Source organism: Heloderma suspectum, chromosome 16 (assembly GCF_057233095.1).
Source record: "Heloderma suspectum isolate Gila_16-S chromosome 16, 16-S_ref, whole genome shotgun sequence".
Taxonomy (NCBI): domain Eukaryota; kingdom Metazoa; phylum Chordata; class Lepidosauria; order Squamata; family Helodermatidae; genus Heloderma; species Heloderma suspectum.
Window position 1 is genome coordinate 8,788,230 of NC_139473.1, and position 18,186 is coordinate 8,806,415.

General features: G+C 46.3%; 1 protein-coding gene across 1 annotated transcript in view; it reads right to left on the reverse strand.

Annotated features, from left to right (window-relative positions):
* Window positions 1-5,021: 5,021 nt before the first annotated feature.
* The window catches only part of HEATR6 (HEAT repeat containing 6), a 34,948-nt gene continuing 21,783 nt past the window's right edge, over window positions 5,022-18,186 (reverse strand). The window contains exons 15-20 of the mRNA XM_084823076.1: window positions 18,042-18,176; window positions 15,393-15,515; window positions 11,733-11,857; window positions 11,172-11,268; window positions 10,246-10,450; window positions 5,022-9,279 (exon numbers count right to left, since the gene is read on the reverse strand). Coding sequence (XP_084679202.1) covers window positions 8,726-9,279; window positions 10,246-10,450; window positions 11,172-11,268; window positions 11,733-11,857; window positions 15,393-15,515; window positions 18,042-18,176 — 1,239 coding nt within the window. The 3' untranslated portion in view covers window positions 5,022-8,725. The remainder of the gene's footprint in view (window positions 9,280-10,245; window positions 10,451-11,171; window positions 11,269-11,732; window positions 11,858-15,392; window positions 15,516-18,041; window positions 18,177-18,186) is intronic.

An 18,186-nucleotide genomic window follows, 5' to 3' on the forward strand; every position in this document is an offset into this window, starting at 1 on the left:
AGTGTGTTTGGGGAAATCCTGATTGCAGAAGCACCGAAAAATCTAAGAAACAAAACCCAAGGGGGCAGATCCCCCTAAAAACAGACCAGGGAGGACCAAGCATGCTCAATATAACCACAGAATCTTGAGTAAGAGCTGGAAAAGAACAATGGATGACTGGGAGGTTAGAATGGCATACTGGGTTGGCAGCCCAGACAGAAGCACAGTATAAGGTGGTGGTGATACATTCTTATTTATCTGAAGTATTTATATTCTGCTCTTCAGTCAAAAAGGCTCCCAGACTAGCTTCCATATAATCAATTAAATGAGACATTCCCTTCCTGCAGGCTTATAATTTAGGAAGACACCACACACAAGGAAAAAGGAATTGGGAGGGAAGAGGGAAAACAAGAACGTTGCAATGTTTTGTCACAGATCCCATTTCTATATGGCTGTGGGGTACCTCTTGCTGAGAGTGAAGTCTCCCACTTAACCCCAGGAGCCTCTGTCTAAAATTACATCTCCTTCCAACTGAACACTTTCTCTCCCACCCTCAAGTGAGCAAGCAGAAAGACAATTAAAGCGAACCGTCAAGGATGAAAGAATAGAGAACTTTCCACACGCTGAGCTCAGCAGATTCCCAGCTGACCCCCATGGAGGGCAGACTTTGGACTCATACCAAAAATTCTCGATGGCCAGTGACGGGTTTGCCGTGCAAAATGATCTGTGTACTTGGGGGGTTTGCTTGACCTAAGATTAACTCTGTGTTTGTTTGCAGCTCTGCAAATTTGAAAGAAAAAAACACACACCAATCCTCTAAATTGAGAATTTTTATCTGTCAAAGGGTCAGTTGTGGTATTTCCCGGATGTGTCTTTATCATCTTTGGAGTGGTGCGGGAGAAAAAAGAGGGACGAGGAATGAATGGATTCCAACCCTGCTTGTCTCTTATCCTTTTATTGCTTTCTTTCCCAAAGTCAGTCACACCGGGGTCATTTTATTGCCACCCAGGTCTTGATTGACGGCAATTTGAGACCCCAAATACTATCCTAATCTAATTCCAGCAGGTGATGTTAGTGCTTCAGGATAATCAAGTGATAAAACCTTTCTTGGGATTGTCCCACTTTGGGTTGCAGGTTGGGGACGGTCATATTTGTTTAATGCTTCCCATGCATCCAGCAAACCTCCTTTACTTCACATTAAAAACATGCCAAAATCCATATAGTGTATAACACCTTTAACCAACTCAACGATCACAAGAAATGCGCAAGCTTTGGAGATCTCTAGACCTCATCATCAGGCAAGGCGTAGATTTTGGCATTTTTCTTATGGCCGACATGGCCGCCTTTGCGTTTTTTAATTAAAAGCATGGCTGCCTTCCTCACAACTAGGGGCAGTGTGAAGGGTAGGCATGGCTGGGCCCCTGCCAAGGGCCCACACCCCAGCAGGGGCCCACTGGCCAGAGCCCCCTGGGCTTGCTCTGCCTCTTCATCATTGCAAGCTGCTTGTTCACCTGCCCCTCATTCTGGACCAGAAAAAGACCGTGAGGAAGAGGAGTGGGAGATGCCGCGGCCTCCTTGCTCCCTGCCTGTCCAGCAAGCAAGTGGGAGCAAAGTTGAGGAGGTAGGACAGGAGCAAGAGCAGCTGGTGACCATGGTGGTGAGAAGGTGGACTCACGGAGGGAGGGGCCTTATTGAGGATGCCTTGCCCAAAGTTTTGGTTTTTTTTTTAAATAAACACCTGGAGCCCACATTGCTCACAACATGCTATTTTTCCTATGTCCGGGGAGGCGTTTTGTTTCACTCGGGAGCTCATCCAAATATGCAAGGTTCCCACTTTCTGCTATATATTCCTCCCTGCCCCATGTTAGCAGAGGCACTTACTTCTTTTTATTTATTTAAAATATGTCTTGGCCATCCCCAAGGTGGCTTAACGGCAATAAAAACAGTTAAAATATTAAAAGTGATAAAAACAGAAACTCAGTAGAATAGCAATAAAAAGCAATTAAAGCCAGTAACACCAACAGCAGCAGCAGCAGCAGCAGCAACAGCAGCCATATCAAGAGAAGCCCATGGTAAAATAATACATTTTCAATTTCAAGGCCTTCTTAAAAGTCTGCAGTGACGGAGTATGGCGGACCTCCGATGGTAACTTGTTCCAAAAGTCTGCAGTGACGGAGTATGGCGGACCTCCGATGGTAACTTGTTCCAAAAGTGTGGGGCCACTGCAGAGAAGACCTTCTCACGTGTGGTCACCCACCTGACTGCTCTCATGGGTGGGCAAATGGGAAGGGCCTCTCTTTCTGATCTTAAAGTGCGGGCAGGCTGATATGGGTGAAGGCGGTCCTCCAAGTAGCTTGGGCCTAAACTGTTCAAGGCTTTAACGGTCAAAGCCAAGACTTTAAATCAGGCTCGGAAACACACCAGTAACCAGTGCAGCTGGTGCAGCATAGACATGATATGATTGCATTGCCTCACCCCCACCACTACTCAGGCGGCTGCATTCAGCATTAGCTGAAGTTTCTGAACTGTCTTCAAAGGCAGCCCCACATACAGCACATTACAGTAGTCCAACTTGGACATCACTAGCATGTGGATAACTGAAGCGAGGTCCGTCCTCTCCAGATAGGGCTGCAGCTGGCGTATCAGCCTAAATTCCTAGACACTGCGGCCTCCTGGGTTTCCCCAGTTAGCTGAAAGTCCAGGAGGACTCCCAGACTGCACATTTAGGTCATCACCTTAGTACCAAGTCAGATGATTTGTCTGTCTAGTCCGCTATTGTCTTCAACTAGCAGCGGTTTGCCAAGGTCTCAGACAGAAAAAGGTCTTTCCCACCTCTCACGGCTCCAGGTTTTGGAGGCCCCTTGGGAAAGACACCCTCCATGGGCCGTCAACCTTCTCACCAGCTCCTTTTGCTCTTCCCCCTTGTCATCATTGCTACCACTTGCTTGCTTGACAGGCAGACAGCCAGGGAGCAGGTAGGCCATGCAAACTCCTACTTCTGCTTCTCATCACCACCTTTCTCTGGGTCAGAGCGAGAGGCTGGTGAACAATGGTGGAGGAAGAGGAGGAGCAAGTCCAGGGGGCTCTCGTCAGTGGGCCCCTGCTGGGGTGTGGGCCCTTGGCAAGTGCCCAATCATGCCTACCCTTGATGCCAGCTCTGACTGGAAATGTCAGGGACTGAACCCGGGACCTTCTGCACGCAAGGTATGTACGTGCTCTGCCACTGAGCTATGGCTCCTGCCCTTTCCCACCCAACGTTTAAAAGGCAAACCCAGGAACAGAGTTCCAACCTTCGCAAACTCTGAAGCAGTTGCTGTAACCCTTCTGGCTGTGGGTTTCGATGCAACGCAACCGGGAAAGGCCTCCCCGTCAAGAAAAGAACAATCTCGCTCCTTTCGAGACAGGAAAGCGGTGTGTTGACCTACGTGGGTCATGCTGTAAAATTGGGTTGTATAACTTGAAGCTGCAACTTGAGCTTTGGACTTCTGATTGCTTGAGGTCTGGAAGGAGATGGCTGGGGTGTGTGTGTGTGTGTGTGTGTGTGTGTGTGTGTGTGTAAGAGAGAGCGCGTGCGTGCGCAGACAGGCCCTTTCCTTGAGAGCAAGACAAGAGGAGAGAAGCTCCAGCAGCCCAAGCTGTTTTCAACCTCTGAAAGATCTCTTTGCAGAGCGACTGGTTTGCAGAGGAACCCCAAGAGTTCTCTAGCATGTTTCAGGGGGTGCTCTTAGTTACACCAGCAGTAGCACTGGAGAAATCTATTGGGGGAGGTGAAATACCCACACTTATTTCAGAAATAAGTCTATTTCACAATCCATGTCGCTGCAATACCTTCGTTAGGCCAACCAAAAGAACCAATGGTGTGGTGGTAAATTTTGAGGTGAATGTGCTTCTGGCAGCCCCCATCACCACACCCCAAAGGAGAGTCCAAAACGTTCATCTCCACCAGAAGCAGGTCTTTTTTCTCTTTTCAAGCTAATGGATTGTAATTGTTCATTCAAGACCAAGCCACCCCAAAATACTTTCCATTATAAGAGGGAACAACATATTGTTGCTGGGACAATTCATCCGCCCCAAGCTACTGAGAACAGAAGAGCCCCGCTGGATCAGACCACGGGTCCATCTAGTCCAGCATTCTGTTCCCAGAGTGGCCAAACAGCTGCCCACAGGAAACCCACAAGCAGGACATGAGTGCAACTGCACCCTCCCGCCCAGGTTCCCCAGCAAGCATGCCTCTGATACTGGAGGTAACATAGAGCCATCTGGCCTAGTAGCCATTGTAGCCTTATCCTCTTGAATTTGTTCAATCCCCTTTTAACGCCATCCAAATTGTTGGCCATCGCTATGTCTTGTGGTAGTGAATTCTATAGTTTAACTCTGTGTTGTGTGAAGAAATCCTTTTTTCTGTCCTGAATCTCCCCCCAGCTTCGTGGGATGACCCCACTGGGTTCAAGTATTATGGGGGAGAAAAGTGTCTCCCTCTCCACTTTCTCCACACCAGGCATAATTTTATACACCTCTATCACGTTTCCCTTTACCCACCTTTTTTCTAAACTAAAGAGCCCCAAACGTTGTAACCTTTCCTCATAGGTGAGTTGCTCCAGCCCCTTGATCATTTTAGTTGCCTGTTTCTCTACTTTTCCAGCTGTGAGGATTGCAGCACAGCTCAGACGGAAGTGTGAGGGGGTGGCAGATGACATCAGCATCCACGCTGATCAAAGCCCCAGCGCTTTGACCCTGTGAGCCCTGGCTCCATTACACTACTGAAAAGACTGCCAAAAAATGGTACGACCTTTCGAGATCCTCAGATCTCTTCATCAGGCAAGAGGTTATAAAAGGCAGGTTGGGGGGCAGGAGGGGAAAAGTGGCTACATGGCAAAGTCACATAGTCTGCAAGTTCAAACTAGTCCCAAGGGAGGGGTCTGCAGGTATTCAAATTAGGCTCAGCAAGTCATGTGATGGTCACAAGAAGCTCCTATTACCCTGGTACAGTATTTACAGAAGAAATTGTAAATACTGCGCAAATCAAACTCTAGGCCAAGTTTCTGTTGGGAAAGACTGTAATTTCTGTTGGGTTTCCTCGGTCAGATCTCTGCCAATATATGGTTCCCTATGAAGGATGCCTGCGGTGAGAATTACAATCAGAAATTATTGTTCAATCATTTTAGCCCACTCTTCTATTCTATGAATACCAAGAGCAGCAATGCAATACACAATAGTAGAACCACAAATGCCCACAGTCATTAACAGCAGCAGCCATTAAAATCCAAAGCCAAACATTAAAAGCCTGTATGAATAAGAACGATTTCATTTTCTGTCACACACACACAAAAAAGACAAGAGGGAAGTGAATCTCCACAGGGAAGACATTATAAATGTTGGTTTCTTGATTACTTTCTTATGACTTCCTCTGAGCATTTATAATATTTGCGAAATGCTAATAACACTATAAACTTGAAGACTGACATAGGAACATCTTCTATACCAGGGGTGGGGAACCTCAGGCCCATGAGCCTAATTCTGCCCTCCTGGGTTCCTCAGTGGCCCTGCCTCTTCCCGGCCACACCCCCTTCCCCCTGGCTGCCAATCATGTGGCGGCTTTCCGCTTTTGCATGTTTTCCCATTTTCAGGCATTGTGTATCCGTACACTATTTGTTTCCATCAAAATGCTGAGTCTGTGGTCTTTTACGTTGGTCATGATTTACCCTCTGACCCACTGGGTTGCAAAGATGCAAATTCAAACTCAGACTAGCCCACCGAATTAACACTAAAGACGCTGCACCAACACCAAGGTGGCCTAGTCTCTTGGGTTCTCCTGCTTAGCCAGGGCCTCTTAGAGCGAGCTTTGTATTTGAGCACTTGCCTGATCACCAGGGGCGACAAGCAACTGCATGCAGGCAAGTGACCAGGATGGTGGAGGAGGGACGGAGTGCTCCATCTCTCTTTATATCCGGAGCAGAAACCAAGTGGGCTGGCAGAGGAAGGAAACGGCCTCCTTCATGCTCAGCTTGGAAATGCTATGGGCTGCTGGAAGAGGAACAAACCTGTGTACCTCCTCTGCCAGCCTCCAGAAAGTTCGTGTGAAAGCCCAGGCCGTTTGACATGAACTAAGAATCTATGTGGATCCTTCCCTTCCACCACACACACAGGCCAGCACAAGCCCACATGAATGGAGTTTGCTTCTCCCAGGAACTTCGGTAAAATTCTTCTTTCGATTCTGATGTGATTTTTACTCTTCTCCATTCCTTCAGGGAAAGGAGCTCTAACCCAGGGGTTTAGGCCTCTGGCCCTCCAGATATTGTTGGAGTACAACTCCCATCACCTATGCTGGTTGGGGCTGATGGAAGTTGGAGTCTAACAACATATGGAGGATCACAGGTTCCCCAGTCTTGCTCTAAACACCCCCTGGTGTATTCTCAGCTTCAACAGTCATTAAATGCTCCTTTAAAAAAAAAAATCCTCCACACTACTTCCCCAAGACACCTATACATCTCTTTAAGAAACTTAAGAAAACATCTTGGCGGGACGTTTTCCAGAGTACACTCCTGGAGACAAGTGGGATATTCAGAAAGCATTTATATGGAGAGGCCAGGCCTTGGGCAAGACAACGGGCCTTAGCCAACAGGTTAAAGCCAAGAGCTAGGAACTTAACCAACGCCAACCAGCAAACACAATGGCCAAGCAAGGACCAGAACCTGGACTTCACCACATTCACCCTAGAGCAGCCTTCAGGATGGAACTCTCAGGATTCCTGGCCTGAAGAGCCCTGGGGTTGAGGAAGGTGGATACAGCTTGACCACTACACTGGCTCCCGTTCAATTAGTAGTGTGAACCAACTCCTGGATTCTATGTTTTATGACCAGGGCCCAGTCGCCCACCTATGGCATATTTCAGAACGGGCCACAGTGACTTTCTCAGTCAAACACTGGTGTAATCCAGTCCAATGGCTGTGTTAGAATTGTCCAAAATACGTCCGCTAGACAAACTCACCCCACTCTAGAAATGATTACAAAATCTTACACCACATACGCCTGACTATAATGGAAGCCAGAGAGAACTCATTTTGCAAAACTCTTTCAACAGAGGGAGTGAGGTGATGCTTTTATTTGGAGAAACTGGGCATTTAAAAAAGGCTAGGTACAAGCTGTCAGGACATAGGACTTTTTCCCATGCTTAGATGCTGGGTACAGTGGTGGTGATGCTGCATTGTTAGGACTGTTTTACCTGCACACATCTGCTTTACTCACAGAACAAAGCAGCATACATTAGGTAATACAGACACTATTTCAATAACAAATAAGGCATTCTGGTAGGATGGAAATTATAAAAAGCCCCTTAAGGACAAACCAGCAGTACAGAAATCATTGTGGTATTCCCAGAGAGAAAGAGCACAAATAGAAACTGGGTATTTTTTGGCTAGTTCAACATCACACCCAACCATGGTTTGTGACAAGCACACACAGATCCCAAACCATGGCTTGAACTACTGGTTTAGGGGTGCTTACCTGCTTTTGTTTCTATCCTCTGGCCATTCAATTCTGTAAATTTATTCCCATCCCATAATACCAGGGATAAAGGGATAGAATAACGATGGTTGGTTAATCCATGACAAACCATAGTTAAGCTTCCCTAACCATGACTTGATGCGATGCCTGAATTAAGGCAATTTATCACATGCTGATTACTAAAAAATTCTGAAAATGGGACACCTCTCCTCACTCTGTTAACACTGGGGGCTAAAAAAAAAATCTGCCTTATGAACCACGTCCCAGACTCTAGCACAGAGTAAGCCAAACCACACATGTGATGGAATAGTTGGGGGTGGATGACAGAACCAGAGGTTGCTGAACTAACCTCAGATTGCCATCTGCAGTGGCAAGCAGGGATGAAAACCTGAAAACTGGACAAGCCACACCATGACCAAATGGAGAGATGAGGGAAGCTCCCTTTCCGCACACTTAAAATAATCCTGAGATTGAGAAAAGAGGGCTTGATAAGGCAACTGCATACAACATACATGGAAAGGCAAAAATAGTGTTATTGATTTGCTTGTTTATTATTATTTAGAAGGGAACTCTTATTCTGGTGCCTTTAGACTCTGAAGTTTAGAGAATGCCACTTTCTTTGATTTGAATGAGTGTTTAGCTCTCCGCATTGGCATTACTGGATAATTCCTTTTGTTTTTATATACGAAGCTGTGACTTTCTCTCTTGTATATCTAAATTCTTACTTGACCCCTAGGTTTTTTTATATTCTTATGAATATAGTATTATGAATATTAATTGTGTGCAAAAAGCTCTGGAGCCAATTTTGGTGAAGGGCATTACGGAAGTTATTTCTTTAAAATGTTTCTATACTGACCTTCACTGAAATTGGGTCCAGAGCATTTTTTCACAATTAACATTTATAAATAATATAAAAAGGAGAGATACCTAAATCTAGGGAACGGTTCTTTGTCACCTGGCAATGGTAAACAGACCAGGCATTTAAAAAACACTAGTCGGTTCACCAGAAAGGGATTATTTTTACTTGTTCTGTGCTTCTTCTGCGGGATCACGACAGCCAAGACGGAGCCTCCACTGAAAGGCTATGCTGGCTGGGAATGATGGGAGTTGTAGTCCAACACATCTGGAGGGCACAAGGTTAGGGAAGGCTCTAAAGACAATTCAATAATTGCCCAAGGTAGGCCTCTTTTTGGATACCTGGTATAAAACAGATATCCGACATCTCCTCTATTTATGCCACCTCCTTAAGCTTCAGTAAGCCCTGTGGAACTATTGTGGGTTTTCAAGATGTCTTCTAGATAAGCCACCATCCCCCTTTTCGCTGGGCATCCTTGTGACACTTCCTCAATCACTCGCACATGCTCCAGAGCCCTTTCCAGGATTTTGCCTCTGTGGGGAAAGGTCTCGCCTATCCCCATATTCTCCTCTTTGACTCCCGATTTCATGTACTGCAATATGTAGGACCTGACGACTTCTCCGTGCTCAGCCGCTGTCCTCCTGATGGCCAGCAGGTCCGTTTCATCTGCCAGGCTCAGCAAATGAAGCAGAGCGTGGCAGAGCTGGGTCTGGAGGCTGGCGCTGTATTTGAACTCCACGAAGTCTTCGGCGTCCTCGCTCCTCTGCAAGGCCACCACCAAAGCATTCCAGATCTGGGAGAACTGCTCGGGAGTCCCATAATGCTTCCTTTCGGCTGGTACCGAGAGGGCTGCGGCAGATTTGATGCGGACTTTGAAATTCTTGCAGGACTTGACCACTGAGATGAGGGCGTGATAGGCTTGGGCAGTCCATGGGGCTTCCCCTAAGGAATGCAAACCAAAAAGACAAAGGTTGGGGGAGTCAGGAAAGTGCTCTGAGATTTCATAGCCATGATTTGCCAAAAATCCAAATGGGTTTATTGACGGCTGCACCATTTGGGAGCAGCCTGTTCTCTGGGCACACAGACTGCAGGATCGCTGTAATTGGAGCATAGGAAGCTGCCTTATAGAAACTCAAACCACCCATCCACCTGACTCAGTCCAGTCTACTCTAAGTAGCACGGCTAAGTAGCCCCAGGGCTTCAGTATGGGTCTTTCCCAGCCTTACCTGATGATGCCAAGGACTGAACCTGGGACTTTCTGCATGCAAAGCAGATGCTCTACCAGTCTCTTATCCAGGAATAACAAGAGCTAAATGGAACCTCCAGGCTCAGAGGCAGTATACCACTGAATGAGAGTTGTTTTGGTTGGGGAGCAACAGGATCAAAAGATTGATCCTTTTAGGAATACTCTTCAAGCCCTGCTGATGAATTTCCTGGAGGCAGCTGGCTGGCCACTGCGGAAAGCCAGACAAGATGGACCCCCTCAGCTCTGATCCATGAGGGCTCTTAGGAACACAGAAAGCTGCCGTATACTGACACAAACCATTGGTCCATCTAAGTCCAGTACTGTCGACACTGGCAGCAGTGGCTCTCCAGGGTTTCAGGCAGGGATCCTTCCAGGCCTACCTAGAGATTCCGGGGATCGAGCATGGGACCTTTGCATGCAAAGCAGGGGCTCCACCACTTGAGCCAAGGCCCTTCCCAAGTTCTTATGTTCTTACACCATGCAGCCTGTAGGGGGCAGCAGATACAATGACCAGGTGCCACGAAGAGACGGGAAGGGAAATCAATACAGACATATACTTGGAGGGGGAACACACAACCCCACGTCACTCTTGCACACCTATCCGGGATCAAAAATGCGAAAGCCAAGAGGGGCAAGAATGTCACTTCATTATCTTCACTCACCCAGTGGCAAGGCAGGGTTTTTAAAGACGTTTCCAAGCGCGTAACATGCGTTCCAGCGCACTTTCATCATGGCTTCGCTCCGCACGGTAGAGATCAGGGCCTGGACGGATTCCTCAATGGGCTGGCTGAACCTGGGATTGGCGATGTGGGATGGCTGGAGAAAGTGAAGGAGGTTTCCCAGGGCACGGACAGCGTTGCTTTTCACCTGGAAGAGAGATTTTGAAACTCAGTGGCTTGTCCCCACAAAATAAAACAAAACAGATACTGCTGTCATTTCCTTCAAAGATAGATCTGCCTGGGCTGAGATCAGCCTTCCTCTCTGTGAAGTCATTTTGGGCCATTAGGTGAGCCAGCATGAGAGGCAGAGCCTTCTTTAGGCAGCAGCACCTTCCTGTGGAGATCCATCAGGTTTCTTTTCACTGTAAGCGGAAAAAGTTTTTTCCCCACCAACAGGTCTGCTAATGCTGGTTTTTGTATTGTATTTTAGACTAGCAAAGAGACCTGGCTTCATGTGGGTTGGATACACCCTTAGTCTGATACACCACAGCCTTCAAGCTCGCTGGGGGATGGTCGGAGTTGTAGTCCAATACATCCGGAGGGCACCAGGTTGGGGAAAGCTGACCTAGATGGAATCACCACGACAGATCAACTTTCAACCAGAAGTCTCACAACTTCAGTGAGCCAGAGTATCTGTCCTCTACAAATACCCCCACTCCAACACCCTTCTTTTCTGGTCCTGAATGAACAGTTAAGTGGATACCTCGGCACTTTCACGCTTCTACATAACATCACAAGTTTTGTCTGACAAACTCTGAAATCCTTGATGCTCCAATATTTCAATCATATCTGAAACCAAGAGTTCTACACAAGCCCACAGCATTGCCAAACACGCACGCACGCACGCACACAAATCATGATGTACATGCCTTGTCTTTGTCCTTTGATGCATCAGTTGCCGACCGTAACATTTTCAGTAGCAGCAGATCTGAGAATTCATCCTGGAAGTTTTGTCCCATTAGCTCCCTGCTCCCCACCACAAAACAAGGGGAAACAAATCAGGATTAGGTCTAACTTTAGCAAGGTATATATGCAACACCTTTGTAGTACATGAGCCTGCCCATGTACTAAGATCTATCTTCAAGGCTCTTCTTTGGATCCAACTACTGGAGGTAGGACAAGTGATGACCTGGAGGAATAGGGCCTTCTCTGTGGTAGCACCCCAGAGAGGACTGCCTGTCACAGTGTTGTCTTTCCGGCACCAGGTAAAAAACTTTTCATTTTCCCAGATCTTTTAGATCTTTCTTTTAAACTTTGATAATATGTGATCAGGTGATGGTTGTTTTGTGAACTGTTACTCATTGTAACTTATTGTTTTATGATTTTGTGTTGGAACTTGTGCTCAGGGAACCTGGATTGGAGTATTAAATGTCTAAAGAAAGCAAAAATAGTATTTAAAAAAAGGAGACCAGAACCCCACTGCTACTTACATGTTGATAATCAGAGTGTCCGTCAGGTTGCCCAAGGACCATGCTGCTTTGGCACGGACATTGGGAGAACTGTCGCAGAGTGAATTCAGGATCGCGTTGGCTGTGTCAGCAACAAACATCACATCCTAAGGAGAGATATCGGTTGTTACCATATTAATCCATACCCTTCACCGAGAACCCTGCCACCTGGGAGACTTTATGGGGCTGTTAACACAGCATACTAACCCACACTTAGTGGCTGAGTGTGGGTTGTTTTGAACCGTGGCTTGTTTGCTGAACTGTGGCTTAGTGTGTTGTCTGAACACTGCCAGGCTGGCTTGTTAACCATGCAGTGTGGCTTATTTTTCTCGAACAAGCCACCTTGAGAACTCACTACGCCCGGGTTGTTCACTATGCTGGGTTGCCCACTATGCCATTTGTGTCCCTGTTTTTTCGCACAATAGGCTATGCAAATATTTGCGTAGTCTATCACGTGAAAAAGCACGGACGCAAATGGCATCCACTACACCATTTGCAGCCGTAAAGGTCTTACTTTAAGCTAAATGCAGCCATTTACGGCTGCATTTAGCTTAAACTAAACTAAGACCTTTACAGCCGCAAATGGTGTAGTGGATGCCATTTGTGTCTGCAGTCAATCTGCCCAGCCAGCAATACGGCAATCAACGGCGGCCGTATAGCTGGTGCTCTGGAGCTGGCCGGCAGCTCCATGGAATTGCTGTGCAGTGGAGCCAGCCGGCTAGGATTCCAGGGGGGAGGGACGGATCGCCTCCCCCCCCCACGGACACTGCCGCCCGGACCCGGAGGTAAGCCTTCTGCCCATCCCTAGCAGGGACTGATGAAGGGAACTGGCAAGGGCGAGAGAAAGCAGCAAACAAGAGGGAAGAAGACTGAAAAAGGAGATGGCATGTGTGTTCGGGGTGGGGGCAAAGAGGAAGAGCAATAAGCAAACAGAAGATGAATGCATGGCCAGGAGCTGCAGTGGCAATTTGAAGTATCTGACAAGTCTTTGGCTACTGGCCTCTTGATTCATCAAGGCGCTGAAATCTGCAGGTACTGTAAGAACAACCCTGCTCAGTCAGACCAAAGATCCATCTAGTCCATCATTCTGCCTCCAACACCAAGCACTTGGAACTCTACAAGTGGGGCAAGAAAGGCAACAACCTCCCGCTCTTGTTTGTCCCCAGCACCTGGAATTGAACAGTATACTGCGTCTGACTAGGGAGGTCTGCCAATGGCTATGAATCCACACGATTCCATTGTTAAAGCCACGTAAGCGCTAAAAGTCAGCCTTCTGCCACACAGAGCAAACACGGTGTTACATTTTCCCCAGTATGCCCTGTCACTTTGATTGATCTTTAACTACCAACGGGTTGCACAAGGTGCCCAGATTTCCCCAGTCCCCTGATGCTACAAGGGCCTGCGAGCACATTTTCATTTAATTGGTGTTCGAGCTACTTAGAATCAAGGGCAATTACCTCAACCCGCTAATCTTGTACTTGCACTAATCACACCCTATCGTTAAATTAATTGCGTCTCGATACTCCCCGGTGACCTTGCAACTCTAATCTGCTCTTCAGTGCCACGCTCTGCTCATCTTCCCCTTTCATGCCATCACTGATTTCCCTTTTACTTAAAACTTTTCAGCGTCAGTCGCTCGGCTGTTTCACCTGGCAGCGTTCTTCTTGTTACAGAGCCTTCCTGCTTTCGAAATGACACAGATTTTGGGCTTCAACAAAAAATGTTGCTGTCAAGGGACAGCCAAATCAATCGTCATTGCTGCAAAATATTCCGAATTGGAGAAAACGGATATTTTGTCCAAGACCCAAGGAACTCCAAATTGCAAGTTAAAGGTCAGCCCAAGGTTTGACAAAGGCAAAGACCCTGAGCTCTACTGTGACTGAGAACTAGACTATCAACTCCAAGGCAAATTATGAGACTGAAGGGACAGTATGTGGCTCTTCAAGTTGTATTGTTGTAAACTCCGCTTCTAAGCTGCCTTGCAGACTATTGGTAGAAAAATGGTATGAGTAAGGAGAGCTCTGGTGGATCAGACCAAGGTTCCACCTGGCCCAGTATCTTGCTGATAGCCAAAGAGATAGCTCTGGGAAGTCCACAAGCAGGGCTGGAAGGCAATAGCCTGGCCTTGCCGTTGCCACCCAGCAAGTGGTGCTCAGTGGCATTCAGCAGTGGGCAGAAGGTAGATATCCGAATGTTTGGGACTTCAACTCCCAGAAGTCCCTGCCAGCATGGCCGATGGTCAGGAATACTGGGAGTTGAAGTCCAAAACATCTGGAGAGTTACCCTCTCCCACTTATCATGGCCTTTGGATTGCCTGCTTCTCTTCCATGAATTTGCCTAAACCAATCGGCTCCAACTCTGCTGGCTGGGGGATTCTGGGAGATGTAGTCCAACACATCTGGAGGGTGCCAGGTTAGGAAAAGCCCGCTCAATTCCTTTTAAAGCCATCTCAGGCAGAGGACATCGCCACCTCTTGTGGCCGTAAATTAATTCTGTACTGTGTGAAGAATTACTTCTGGATTTCACTGGATGACCACCGAGTTCCAGCATTATGAAAATAGGAGAAAGAACATCTCGGTAATCTCCACACAATGTGTAACTTTATAAACTTCTATCATGCTGCCCCTTAGTAATTTTTCTTCCAAACTAAAAAGCCCCAAACCTGTTAGCCTTTCTCTTGTAAATAAATCTTATAAAACTACATTTGTCAACTCCACAGCTGCTCCCTTAAACCTCGCGGGGCAGGTTTTGCATCCTACAGAATAACTTCTGAAGCCTCCAAGATGTCCACATTCACCTGCCCAGTTTAACAAAACACTAGAAAAGGAGTAGGAAAGGACAAGCAGCTGGGCCACAGAAGCTTTCCATCAGACTGGTACAAAGCCACATATCTGATCGCCTGGATGAGTCAGAAGGAGCTTCCAGGCGACCAGGCAGAAAAGCTTTACAAACGTTTTGTTTTTCTTTTAAGTTTACAAAAAGGTTTAGCACAGGTAGATGAGTTTGTAGAACTCATAACAGTAACTTTAGCACTGTATTATAGTATAGTAAGTTTTGGAATTATTTACAAGGCTACCTATACAATCATGGCAACAGAAAATCTTTAAAAAATGGGAAGGGGAGGGTTGGATCAGCATTCTTAGGATCTGCTAATTCCCCAATTTTCAAACTTCTAGGATGTCATATACAAAACACATATCATTTGGTACAGGCTTGCCATATGCCTTGGAAAGCATCTAATTTCTGTACTCTACAAAACATAGTTCAGGTATGATGGGGAAGGATAGGTCTATCTATTGGTGGCCTGTTAGTCCATGTTTGCTTTTCCAGTGCTGCAGAAATGATGTGTTCGATGGCCAAGAGGGCATGACTAATCCATTTTAGCTGACCTGAAGTAAAGTTCCATAAAACTGGGAGATACCCTAATCAACATTATTTTGTCTGTGAATTTCAAATCTGTTTTCAGGACCGAATTGATAAAGATGATGGCCTGATGATGGCCTCTACTTAGAATTGGAAAGACTACTTGCAGACGGACTTAGAAATCGACTAAAGGACATCACTGGTCCTACCTTACAGCAAAAAAAGACAGGTAAGACAGAGCAAAACAAAAGGAGCAGAAGAGACCAATCAAACCCTCACCTGCCGAAGGCACGGGAAGACAACGTACACCCCGAGTGCGCGCACAGCTGCAGCTTTCACCAGTGGATTCTCGCTGTGGCTGAGCCCAAGAAGGATAGTAAGACAGAGGATTTGCTTGTCATCCTGCCATCAGCAACAGAGAGAAGTCATTCATCAAATGCTGGCCATTTTGCCAAAGGATTAATGATGAATAAATTAAAATGCAAAGAACTGTGGACAATCGAAGGACTGAAGGTACTGCCAAAAGATCTCAAAGACTTGAGCTTTCACTCTGTAGTCCGGCATGCTGCACCTTATTACAGTAAGCCTTGATTGACAACAGGTGGGGGTGGGGGGGAGTAAAAAAAGAGGGCGAGGGCAGCAATGCGGCCCCATACAGCCCCAGCTAACCATTATACCTTTTGGATCATCGTAGTCCAACAAGACATGGTGAAGCAGGCAGGACCACAGAGTAAAGGCTCAATTCAGACACCACGTTAAGGAAACTTAATCAGGGAACAGTGTATACTGACTAGCCACGGCTTGACATCAGCTGGCAAATGAGAATTAGGAACCACAGCTTGAAGTGGGTTTGCAAACCATGGTTTGCACTAACCGCACTTTGGTGTGATGTCTAAACTGACAGTGCAGTGCAGGCCATTGCTCTGATCAGGCCATGATGTCTAGATTTCACAAATAAATGACTGGTTCAAGACCCCTCATCTTGGGTTGGTATTAACTTGAGATTTCCTCAAAGCTGTAACGTCTCTTAGGGCACAATCTTACGCATGTTTAGACTAAAAGAAGTCCTATAACTCCCAGCATGCCCCTGCAAGTTGTAGGACTTCTTTCTGTCTAAATATGCATAAGATTGTAGCCAGAATGTGCATCCTCACTTACTTCATTTAGCACCACTGTGTCTACAACTTGGGATATCTTATTGCCAAGGCAACAAATGAATAGTGGGAACTCAATTAACGTTTCCGTTATTGTAATGAGAGAACTGATCTCAAACAGACTAACTGGGTAGATACATTATGTGGTAATAAAGGAAAAATTTTCTCTATGCTGTATTTTGTATAACGAATTTTAGAATGAATTGTCTGAACGTAATATAAGCATAATGTGTAATGAAAGTTAAGACCAACTTCATGTAGCCAGTGTGGTGTAGCAGCAAGAGTGTTGGACTAGGAGCTGGGAGATCCGGGTTCTAGTCCCCACTCGGCCATGGGAGCTCACTGGGTGACTTTGGGCCAGTCACAGACTCTCAGCCCAACCCACCTCACAGGGTTGTTGTTGTGAGGATAAAATGGAGAGGAGGAGGATAATGTAAGCGGCCTTGGGTTCCTTGCAAGAGGAAAAAAGGCGGGGTATAAATGCAATAAATGAATAAAATAAATAAATAAATGTAGCTGGAAAGGAACAATTAGCTAGCACAGTAACAAGAACTATTTTTCCTCCTTACACTCTCCCCCTTAAACATCGAGGGAGAAAGGGAAGAAAATCCAGTGCAATCCAAGTAGGGGTGGGAAGAAGACAGATTTAGACCTGCCAGTACGTTTCTGCATGATTTGCAATAGATCAGCAAGGATTTTTGACTCCCAATTGTTTGACAATAGCAGCAACAAAATATTCACCACCATCTCTCATCCTAAATTATACTGCTCAAATGAAGAAAGGTTGGGGGAACCATGAATGGATTTATGTGTGGAAGGACTCAGCTGTAGTATCTGAGATAATTCCTAGTCTCAGAATTCTTTAATTCTAAGTGTATGTCTTTTGCACCAGGCTCCAGTTGGTTGATCTCTGGGTTCTAAGAAAAACAAACAAAGCAGATTCCACAAGCCTGGAGTCTGCTGTGCTTGAGCACCAAGCAATCACTACCACATTCAACCAAAAATTCTCTCAACTTCTTCCTATGATAATCAAACCAAACACAGTCACTTGCATTGTAGAAGAGCCACTCTCGGATAACTGCATGAATTCAGAATGGACCCATGTAGTTGCCTCTTCTCTTACATCCCATGAACATGTCTGAATTCAACTGAAGCATCTCCTCTTGAGCCACATGCTCTCTCCCCCATGAAGAGCTGTCAAAGCACCTTTGTAGAAGGATTTCAAGACCTCTACGGGGGAAGAGACGGTAGTTTAAAACAGCTCTCCTAACCTGGAGCCCTCCAGATGTTTTGGATGACAACTCTGACCATTCTTGATCACTGACCATTGGCTGGGGCTGATGGGAGTTGTTGCCCCAAACATCTGGAGGACACCAGGTAGGCTGGTTGATAATATTGGGGGTTTAATTGTGATGTTTAGGTTCTTCTTTTGTTTTGTGGAAGAAAACACAAATTGTGGGCAGGCCACACAAAATGCAAATTCTATTATTTATTTACATCATGTGTTTTTTATCTTGTTCTTTCTCCAAGGGGCGCAGGGTGGTGTACACAGTTCTATCTGTAAACATTAGCGAGTTATGCAGGTATGTGGCTCCCTTTTGCCCCCCACCATTGCTTCGCTGCGTGGAGTGTACATCTTTTTCCCAAGTGTCTCGCAGTCCCCGTTGGGTATCTTTCTTTCTATCATCTAAGCCAAGGAGTGATGACTTGGATCTATTTTTCTCCTCTCATTCTCAAAAAGGAGTATCAACACAGACCACTGCAACATACTTACTGGGAGACCGCTGAAAGCTTCTGGTAAGATAGAGGAGAGAGCATTGCAAGTGCTGGTCTGAAGCGTTGGATGTTGGGAGTTTTGGAGTGCTCCTGGTAAGGCTCCATTCAGCATCCTGGTCCAGAATGTTACAACCTACAGGGCA